This window comes from Salvelinus fontinalis, chromosome 32 (genome assembly GCF_029448725.1).
Source record: "Salvelinus fontinalis isolate EN_2023a chromosome 32, ASM2944872v1, whole genome shotgun sequence".
NCBI classification, from domain to species: Eukaryota; Metazoa; Chordata; class Actinopteri; order Salmoniformes; family Salmonidae; genus Salvelinus; species Salvelinus fontinalis.
This window is the reverse complement of record NC_074696.1, coordinates 21971340-21982757: the sequence shown is the minus strand read 5'-3', so window position 1 is coordinate 21982757 and position 11418 is coordinate 21971340. Positions and strand designations below refer to the sequence as shown.

General features: G+C 41.1%; 1 protein-coding gene across 1 annotated transcript; it reads right to left on the bottom strand.

The window, feature by feature from the left end:
* Positions 1-7091: 7091 nt before the first annotated feature.
* LOC129830921 (iroquois-class homeodomain protein irx-1-like) lies at positions 7092-11067 on the bottom strand. Its single transcript, XM_055893758.1, has 5 exons — positions 10568-11067; positions 9365-9607; positions 8362-9145; positions 7906-7966; positions 7092-7483 (listed from the first exon to the last, which is right to left on the bottom strand). Exons 1-5 carry the CDS (start codon positions 10799-10801, stop codon positions 7432-7434), a joined length of 1374 nt encoding a protein of 457 aa, XP_055749733.1. The 5' UTR covers positions 10802-11067; the 3' UTR covers positions 7092-7431.
* Between the last annotated feature and the right edge of the window lie 351 nt (positions 11068-11418).

Genomic DNA, 11418 nt, shown 5'->3' with positions numbered 1-11418 from the left:
CTTGTTCTGGCCATTTTGAGCCTGTAATCGAAGCCACAAATGCTGATGCTCCAGATACTCAACTTGCTTCTTTAATCAGCACAACAGTTTTCAGCTGTGCTAACATACTTGCAAAAGGGTTTTCTAATAATTAATTTGCCTTTTAAAATTATAAACTTGGATTAGCTAACACAACATGCCATTGGAACACAGGAGTGATGGTTGCTGATAATTGGCCTCTGTACACCTATGTAAATATTCCATTAAAAGTCAGCCGTTTCCAGCTACAATAGTCATTTACAACATTAACAATTTCTGTACTGTATTTCTGATCAATTTGATGTTATTTAAATGGACAAAAAAAGTAGCTTTTCTTTCAAAAACAAGGATATTTCTAAGTGACCCCAAACATTTGAACGGTAGTGTACATATTACCTCAATTACCTCAACAAACGTGTGCCTCCTCACATTGACTCTGTACCAGTACCCCCTGTATATAGCCTCCTCACATTGACTCTGTACCAGTACCCCCTGTATATAGCCTCCTCACATTGACTCTGTACCAGTACCCCCTGTATATAGGCTCCTCACATTGACTCTGTACCAGTACCCCCTGTATATAGCCTCCTCACATTGACTCTGTACCAGTACCCCCTGTATATAGCCTCCTCACATTGACTCTGTACAGGTACCCCCTGTATATACCCTCCTCACATTGACTCTGTACCAGTACCCCCTGTATATAGCCTCCTCACATTGACTCTGTACCCACACCCCCTGTATATAGCCTCCTCACATTGATTCTCTACCAGTACCCCCTGTATATAGCCTCCTCACATTGACTCTGTACCGGTACCCCCTGTATATAGCCTCCTCACATTGACTCTGTACCAGTACCCCCTGTATATAGCCTCCTCACATTGACTCTGTACCAGTACCCCCTGTATATAGCCTCCTCACATTGACTCTGTACCGGTACCCCCTGTATATAGCCTCCTGACATTGACTCTGTACCGGTACCCCCTGTATATAGCCTCCTCACATTGACTCTGTACCAGTACCCCCTGTATATAGCCTCCTCACATTGACTCTGTACCAGTACCCCCTGTATATAGCCTCCACATTGACTCTGTACCGGTACCCCCTGTATATAGCTTCCTCACATTGACTCTGTACCGGTACCCCCTGTATATAGCCTCCTCACATTAACTCTGTACCAGTACCCCCTGTATATAGCCTCCTCACATTGACTCTGTACCAGTACCCCCTGTATATAGCCTCCTCACATTGACTCTGTACCGGTACCCCCTGTATATAGCCTCCTCACATTGACTCTGTACCAGTACCCCCTGTATATAGCCTCCTCACATTGACTCTGTACCGGTACCCCCTGTATATAGCCTCCTCACATTGACTCTGTACCGGTACCCCCTGTATATAGCCTCCTCACATTGACTCTGTACCGGTACCCCCTGTATATAGCCTCCTCACATTAACTCTGTACCAGTACCCCCTGTATATAGCCTCCTCACATTGACTCTGTACCAGTACCCCCTGTATATAGCCTCCTCACATTGACTCTGTACCGGTACCCCCTGTATATAGCTTCCTCACATTGACTCTGTACCATTACCCCCTGTATATAGCCTCCTCACATTGACTCTGTATCGGTACTCCCTGTATATAGCCTCCTCACATTGACTCTGTACCGGTACCCCCTGTATATAGCCTCCTCACATTGACTCTGTACCAGTACCCCCTGTATATAGCCTCCTCACATTGACTCTGTACCGGTACCCCCTGTATATAGCCTCCTCACATTAACTCTGTACCAGTACCCCCTGTATATAGCCTCCTCACATTGACTCTGTACCAGTACCCCCTGTATATAGCCTCCTCACATTGACTCTGTACCGGTACCCCCTGTATATAGCCTCCACATTGACTCTGTACCAGTGCCCCCTGTATATAGCCTCCTCACATTGACTCTGTACCAGTACCCCCTGTATATAGCCTCCTCACATTGACTCTCTACCAGTACCCCCTGTATATAGCCTCCTCACATTGACTCTGTACCGGTACCCCCTGTATATAGCCTCCTCACATTGACTCTGTACCAGTACCCCCTGTATATAGCCTCCTCACATTGACTCTGTACCAGTACCCCCTGTATATAGCCTCCTCACATTGACTCTGTACCAGTACCCCCTGTATATAGCCTCCTCACATTGACTCTGTACCGGTACCCCCTGTATATAGCCTCCTCACATTGACTCTGTACCGGTACCCCCTGTATATAGCCTCCTCACATTAACTCTGTACCAGTACCCCCTGTATATAGCCTCCTCACATTGACTCTGTACCAGTACCCCCTGTATATAGCCTCCTCACATTGACTCTGTACCAGTACCCCCTGTATATAGCCTCCTCACATTGACTCTGTACCAGTACCCCCTGTATATAGCCTCCTCACATTGACTCTGTACCGGTACTCCCTGTATATAGCCTCCTCACATTGACTCTGTACCGGTACCCCCTGTATATGGCCTCCTCACATTGACTCTGTACCGGTACCCCCTGTATATAGCCTCCTCACATTGACTCTGTACCAGTATCCCCAGTATATAGCCTCCTCACAATGACTCTGTACCGGTACCCCCTGTATATAGCCTCCTCACATTGACTCTGTACCAGTACCCCCTGTATATAGCTTCCTCACATTGACTCTGTACCAGTACCCCCTGTATATAGCCTCCACATTGACTCTGTACCAGTACCCCCTGTATATAGCCTCCACATTGACTCTGTACCAGTGCCCCCTGTATATAGCCTCCACATTGACTCTGTACCAGTACCCCCTGTATATAGCCTCCTCACATTGACTCTGTACCGGTACCCCCTGTATATAGCCTCCTCACATTGACTCTGTTCCAGTACCCCCTGTATATAGCTTCCTCACATTGACTCTGTACCAGTACCCCCTGTATATAGCCTCACTACTGTTATTTTATTGTTGCTCTTTAATTATTTGTTATTTGTATAATTTCTTGATCTTTTTCTTTTTCTTCCTTTTTTAAATGTAATTTTATTGTATTTCTTATAATTGTGTCTTTTTTTATATTATTATATATATATATTTTTGTTGTTGTTTTTTTTAACTTTATTTTAGTAAATACTTTCTTAACACCTATTTTTCTTTAAACAGCCTTGTTGGTTAAGGGCTTGTAAGTAAGCATTTCAGGAATAAAATAGAATGGAATAGAGGCGAATAGAATAGAATGTAATAGAATAGATTGGAATTGAAAAGATTGGAATTTAATAGAATAGAATAGATTGGAATTTAATATGATATAATGGAATAGAATATGTTGGAATAGAATAGATTGGAATAGAATATAATAGATTCAGAATATAATGGATTGGAATAGAATGATTGGAATAGAATAGAATGGAATAGAATATATTGAAATGAAATAGATTGAAATGGAATAGAATAGATTGGAATATAATTAAATAGAACGGAATAGAATAGAACGGAATGGAATAGAATAGACTGGAATATAATATATTGGAATAGAATAGAACGGAATGGAATAGAATAGACTGGAATATAATATATTGGAATAGAATAGAATATAATAGAATAGATTGTAATAGAATAGAATATAATAGAATATTGCTCATACATTAGGGTTGTGAGAACAAGAGACCACATGCATACTGCTATAGTACATGTAGTTCTAGATACTAAAGTAGATGTAATTATAGATACTATAGTAGATGTAGTTGCAGATACTGTGGTACATGTAGTTGTAGATACTATAGTACATGTAGTGTGGTTGTAGATACTATAGTACATGTAGTTGTAGATACTGCAGTACATGCAATTTAGTTGTATATACTATAGTATGTGTAGTTGTAGATACTACAATACATGCAGTTGTAGATACTATAGTACATGTAGTTCTAGATACTATAGTACATGTAGTTGTAGATGCAGTACATTTAGTTCTAGATACTATAGTAGATATAGTTGTAGATACTATAGTACATTTAGTTGTAGATACTATAGTACATGTAGTTCTAGATACTATAGTACATGTAGTTGTAGATGCAGTACATGTAGTTGTAGATACTATAGTACATGTAGTTGTAGATGCAGTACATGTAGTTGTAGATACTATAGTACATGTAGTTGTAGATACTATAGTACATGTAGTTGTAGATGCAGTACATGTAGTTGTAGATACTATAGTACATGTAGTACTAGATACTATAGTACATGTAATTGTAGATACTATAATACATGTAGTTGTAGATGCAGTACATGTAGTTGTAGATACTATAGTACATGTAGTTGTAGATACTATAGTACATGTAATTGTAGATACTATAGTACATGTAGTTGTAGATGCAGTACATGTAGTTGTAGATACTATAGTACATGTAGTTGTAGATACTATAGTACATGTAGTTGTAGATACTATAGTACATGTAGTTGTAGATACTATAGTACATGTAGTTGTAGATGCAGTACATGTAGTTGTAGATACTATAGTACATGTAGTTGTAGATACTATAGTACATGTAGTTGTAGATACTATAGTACATGTAGTTGTAGATACTATAGTACATGTAGTTGTAGATGCAGTACATGTAGTTGTAGATACTATAGTACATGTAGTTGTAGATACTATAGTACATGTAGTTGTAGATACTATAGTACATGTAGTTGTAGATACTATAGTACATGTAGTTGTAGATACTATAGTACATGTAGTTGTAGATACTATAGTACATGTAGTTGTAGATACTATAGTACATGTAGTTGTAGATACTATAGTACATGTAGTTGTAGATGCAGTACATGTAGTTGTAGATACTATAGTACATGTAGTTGTAGATACTATAGTACATGTAGTTGTAGATGCAGTACATGTAGTTGTAGATACTATAGTACATGTAGTTGTAGATACTATAGTACATGTAGTTGTAGATGCAGTACATGTAGTTGTAGATACTATAGTACATGTAGTTGTAGATACTATAGTACATGTAGTTGTAGATGCAGTACATGTAGTTGTAGATACTATAGTACATGTAGTTGTAGATACTATAGTACATGTAGTTGTAGATACTATAGTACATGTAGTTGTAGATACTATAGTACATGTAGTTGTAGGTACTTTAGTACATGTAGTTGTAGATGCAGTACATCTAGTTCTAGATACATATTAGATGCTTTTTCATCAATTGATTATTCAGTTATTGTCCCAATATAAACCCCTTATTCACAGCATATTCAAGCAGTAAGGCGCAATTAAGAGACCATGCAATATTGTGAATGAGGTCCCAGGTAAAGGCCGTTGTTCGGCCCAACTCACAGTCAATTAACGAAAGCTCCAGAGCGATAATCAGCGCACTATATGATATTCAAAAGTAAAATTCTCATGGAATTTATTTGTTTAAGATCATGAAATGTATGTCAGGCTAAATCAGATATGTATATCATGAATACAGTAAGAATGCTGTGACGTTTAGTCCGGTGCAAAACACATGGAGATCTGCTGCTGCTCTGCCTCTCTAAATGTGTTCAGTATGTCCCCTATATCATCAGTGACACACCAGTGACATGGCATAAATCAACCATGACTTTGTCACGTCCCAAATATGTGCTGTGTAGACATCTGTGTCCTCGGCATTTCCTGGCCTCCCCTTTAAAGGCCTAGTGCAGTCAAAAATGTAATTTCCCTATGTTTTATACACATTTCCACACTATGAGGTTGGAATAATAGTGGGAAATTGATGAAGTTTTGGACAGCCTGGTGACATCTAATTAGTTAATAGATCAATAAGAGAGTTCCAAACCTCTCTGCCGATAACAGCTGGTTTTCTCATCACCACTCAGGCCACTCCCAGACAGGCCTAGCAACATTCTTGCTAGAGAAATGGCTCTTTGCTAAGAAGCTTTTTATGTTTCTTTTTGAGCATTTTAATGAAAAACAATCCCAGTCTGTTACTTAATCGTTACCCAGAAATGATTAGATATTGAGATAAGAATGACTGCATTGGACCAACACTTTTAGAGAACACACTTATGCTGGCCCGCTCTCCTCTCTCAATGTCCAGCTATGGTCAAATTCACAGACTGAGCAATCGTCTCGCTTTCTCTACCTCCATCCTTTTCTCGATATCTTCATCTCTCCCCCTCCCCTATATCCGTCCATATCTCTCTCCTTCTTTTATTCCCTTTCTCCTTCTCTCTCCCACCAGCCCCCATTCTCTCTCTCTCGCTCTCCATCTAGCTATCTATCGCTACTCTCTAAGCTGTTGAGACCCCGCCGGGCTTGTGGAGGTCACGATGGCTTCATCAAGTGACCCCCATATCACACATAGACACAGACACACACACACACACAGCCCCCATACTGGCTGATGGCCTTTCCTCTTCTCTGATCCATATTTCAGAGGCTGCATCAGTGGGGCTCTAAGGGGCTAAGCCGGGATGAAACGCGGGGAGGGAGAGTGGAGAGCACAGCCAAGGAAATAGGCCTTTACAGTTAAGCAAACTGAGTTCCACATTTGCAATTTTATAAGTACCAAGGCAGTCGCATTGTAGAAATAATGTCATGCAGACCCTTACAGAAAAACCGCATGATTTCTTCACATGTTGAAAATCACATGATCATGTGAAAATGAGTTCTTGAAACACTTCACATGTGATCACATGTTTTTACATGTGTAGTTTCATGTTATCACATGAAACTTTGCTTTCCATGTTGTCACATTATCACATTAACTTCACATAAGATCACATGTGAACACATGAAAACGTGTTTTTGGAACACCATGTGTTCGTTCACATGTGATATTCAGTTTTCTTAGTTGTCTCGTTTTTTCACAGAATCACTTACCGATTACCTACCTGCATGACAAACAAAGCCAATTGAAGTCGAGAGTTTGGGTTACATTAGGTTCAATGATGTACATTGGCTATGGTCTATGGAATATCATAATTGTTGGAAATAATACAACACGGAAAACGATATATTTGATTATATTTGATGACTGTTGACAGACCTAGGCGACTGAATGAAGAGAATAAAAATAAATCAAAGTCCATGACCACGATTGAGTTTATTTCTCAAAAATATATCCTTTAAAACAAATTATTTACATGTCGATAACTTTTTCATAGAAAATAAAACAGAAAACAAAAATACACAGCAAAGACAAACATTGCGAGTATAAATGGCAATACGGAAAATGTGTGTGATCAAAAACACAGGCCTATTGGCTATGAATCTTGTCTCGCATCATATAGGCCTACTGTTTTAAAATCTGACGAGTTGAAATCTTACGTTTCACTCACAAAAATATTAGACTATTCGATAAATTGTTCTTCGTTAAATAAGTATTCCAGATTATTCTCCGATGATAACTCTTCACTGTTCATATTGTGGAAATTGTCGAGAGGGCCCGCTGCACCGTTCCATGGTGAGATCTTTTGATGAAGAGAAGAGAAAATAAAATACAAACGTCAGAAATGTAAATGAGTATGACATTGAATAATTCATTTCCTATAATTATATTGCTATCAGGCCGATTTCATATCCTCCCTCAACATATGTGTATTCACTGGCAGGGCGTGAATAAATTGAGGGTATATTTAAATTGCATGAACGATGATAAGTCAATGGCGCCGGTTCCAACCCTGATGGCCATATTAAACGGTATCTAGTGAGCTGTTGAAATCCGTTAAAGTAGACCGATTAGATCTCTTCAGATGATTTATGAGCTCGAGCTGTGACAGGCCAGTCGGTCAGGTGAAACCGCCTTTACCGGCGGGTTAAAAGGTTAATTTACCGGATGATTAAAATAGATGGCACATGACATAATGTCACAGTGAGGTTTGAAATATCGTACCTGTCAGTAATCAGCTGGAAGGGAGACTTCGGCGAGCCAGACCTGCGAATATTCACGTCATCTGTAAGCAAATAAACATTCAGACAAATGAGTAAAATAATCAATAGGCTATCAGTAGGCTAATTTTTAATTAGGCTAAGCCTGTTGTTAATACAATAGTATTTGAGTGATGTAACTGTAACTGGTTCGAAATAAATATAGGCCTGTTGTTTATTAGGAGATGATACAATTGATACAATTTCAGTTTTCAGAAATATCATAATAAATACACGACATTAATTGAAATGAGTGTTAGATCAAAACGGTGTGCGATATTTGGAAAGGGATATTTGAAAAGCGGAAGGAAAACACAGGGCCGAATTCATGCGACTGTTATTAATTTCCAAGCAGATGAAAACTAGCCTATAATCATAATCATAAACATATATAAGCCTAAACCTAGGCTACAGTACATGCCATCTCGCTTTGGACTGAAGCTCTCCAACGACTCATCTCCACTCTCCTCCTCTGTGCACGATGCCCCTGAGGCCTGCGTCAACCGTGCGTCCTGATGGTTCAGCGCGCCATGGAGAGGCATGTGGTGTCCGGCTGGGTTAGCCGCGCCAAGAAGCGACCTGACACCCAGCAGAGAGTTGGCGCTGAGGAACGCCGCGTTGGCCCAGTTGTGGAGCTGCTTCCCGATCTGGCATGTGTATATTCCATGACCCGGGAGTAGGGCCGGGTGGTGGGAGGGGATCGTGGCCTGGTGAGGAATCGAGACAGCCGGGGAAGGTTTGATGGAACTGTCGGGGCTTGTGGCCGTCTCAGCCAGAGACCAGATTTTGGGCTTGTTCTGTGGGGGCCTCTGGCACACCGGTGCATTGGGGGAAAGATCCACAGCGTTTTTACAAGGACCAACAGGCGCCTTAATGGGAGAAATAGGCCCCTCCGTACTTCTGAGGGCCTTGACAGACATCGTCCTCTGGCTCTCCAAGCTACCAGAATCCGATGCGTCCCTGGCGGCCAACTTCCCCTCTCCCTCCACTTCCCTCTGATCTCCTGGGTTCTCCTCGACTTTATCGATGTCGATACTTTCTAAATCGATCTCCTCCTCCTCTTCATCCTCGCTCCCGTGTTTTTCAGGCTCGTCCTCATTGTCGCTGCTGAAGATCCGTCCATCCCGGTCCTCCGCGCTGCGGCCCCACGTCACCTTGTTCTCCTTCTTCAGACGCCGGCGCGCGTTGGCGAACCACGTGGACACCTGAACAGACGAAGGAATTAATTAATATACTTTATGGATCCTTTATTACAAATATTGATAATTAGGTTAATCAAGTCGTCAAATTAGTTTATCTTAAACTGGCAGAACCCATCAAAGTAGGCTGTTTTCCGATCAAATCATGTAGGCCTAGTAGACGGGGAATAATCCTGGCCTAAACCTTTTTATTCCCCATAGCAGTAGACCTTTATGTCTATATACCTGTGTGAGTGTCATCTTGGTGATGATGGCCAGCATGATCTTCTCTCCCTTGGTGGGGTACGGGTTCTTCTGGTGCTCCTGCAACCAGGCCTTCAGAGTGCTGGTGGTCTCCCTCGTAGCGGCCTTGGCTCGGTTCGGGTCGCCATAGCCATACTGGCCGTACGGGTAGAACCCTGCGCTAGCGTGGACAGCCAGACCTCCCGGGTGGGCTCCTGGGCTGTCCTTCAGATCGTACTGGGGGTTCTGGGGGATAGAGAGGGGAATCCTATGAAATGTTTGTCTTTCCAAAAATGTACTAGTTCCAGGCCTATTCTTTCTTTTTATTTTGTTTTCATCAAACTTATATTATATAAGCTATTGACTTTCCAGTTCAAAATAAGTTTACAGTATGCTGTGTATTATGACTGAAGTACTATTTTCACACTTTCATAATGTATAGGCTATCTCCTAAAATAATTGACGACAATATTAGGGTAAGCTATTATTATTTCTAGGTTATGTAGAGTTTGTTTCTGACTATTTCACACAAGCACGATATCGCAAATTTCGTATAGGGTATAGTTTATAGATCCTATTTTAATCGCTTCCCCGAACTTGACAAATTAGCTTTAATAATTCAACAACATTGACAGTATGAATATATACATCAAACTTTAAATTTAATCAAATTGCAAATTGATTATGAGGGTTGATTATATTCTAAATAATGTAGCCTTCCTAATGTCTCTCATGTCTAATTGTTTGTTTATCCTAAATGTACTATTTCTGAAGCAACATCAAATGACTAGATAACTAGAACATTTCAACCATAGGCCTCGTGTAACTCTTCTTCTAAAAATAGGCTCGACTACCCAGTGAAAATATACAAACGCATTTTTATCAACTAGCATTAGCCTAAATGTAAACGTTTGGTATTGGACCATGAATAATAAACCACACAATTTCATTAACTATTCTTGTCCTAATTTCAAGACCAGGCGTTTCAGTTTCGAAAAACATGATAGTTGACAGTACTTCAATTGAATAAAGGTCAAAATATAAAATAATTATCCTATTACAATCCCATAATATTAAACTTTCCAATCAAATAAAGCCAATTCACTTGCATGCATTTAACCATCTTGCACATTCCATAAACACGTGAGAAACAACCACTTTCGAACGAAGTTTAAATTCTACATTCCAATAAAACATCTCTCCTACCATTTGCGATATGAGGGCGAGGTCTGCACCGCTGTAGGGGAGAAACGCGCTGTAGTTCTGAGCCGCCCACGGGTTACCATACATCCCCAGCATCGAGCTAACAGCAGCGGCAGTAGCTGCCTGATTCACGCCGCCATCCGCGCCTCCATCCCGGCCTAAGCCGGCCCGGTCGCCCCCGTAAACCTCCTGGGAGCCACTTAGAAACTGGGAGTACCCCAGCTGCGAGAAAGACATGTCCGGAGAGAAAGGCTCAATAAATCTCTCTGTCTCTCTTCTGTGTCAAAGGGAAGGAAAGGAAAATAGGAGGAATTCCCACTTTCCCAGAAAGATAAGGATGTCTAAATCACAAATCACGGTTAGTCACTAGTCAGCCAGTCAGTCAGTCAGTCAGACAGTCCCACTCCCCGACAGCGCGGCAAGCTCCAGTGATAGTGATGAGTTTGGAACTTGAGCGCCCAGTCAAGCCTTTCTCTCTCCCCGCAGGACTCTCTCTAGTGGAGCTGACGGGATGATTGGCAGGCTACTTAACAACCAAGCCCCTCCTTTGCCCCGGGCAAGAGATTAGTGCATTGGTTCGTTCGCTGGGTCGTGTGTGTGTGTGTGTGTGTGTGTGTGTGTGTGTGTGTGTGTGTGTGTGTGTGTGTGTGTGTGTGTGTGTGTGTGTGTGTGTGTGTGTGTGTGTGTGTGTGTGTGTGTGTGTGTGTGTGTGTGTGTGTGTGTGTGTGTGTGTGTGTGTCTAAGAGATGGAGAGATATCTCGTTTCTCATAATCACCTTTCTGTCATTTTTGAATGGGTGCTCAAATAAGCAATGAAAAGAAACAACAGCAAAACAACAAAAATCATAACAACA

What these genes read in the sequence shown, in the direction of transcription:
- LOC129830921 (XM_055893758.1), bottom strand. Translation starts at nt 10,801, where the DNA reads ATGTCTTTCTCGCAGCTGGGGTACTCCCAGTTTCTAAGTGGCTCCCAG. An exon ending in CCAAGATGACACTCACACAG is followed by an intron (nt 9,146 to 9,364) that starts GTATATAGACAT and finishes TCGTCTGTTCAG; the next exon opens with GTGTCCACGTGGTTCGCCAA. An exon ending in CTTCAGTCCAAAGCGAGATG is followed by an intron (nt 7,967 to 8,361) that starts GCATGTACTGTA and finishes ATTTGCTTACAG; the next exon opens with ATGACGTGAATATTCGCAGG.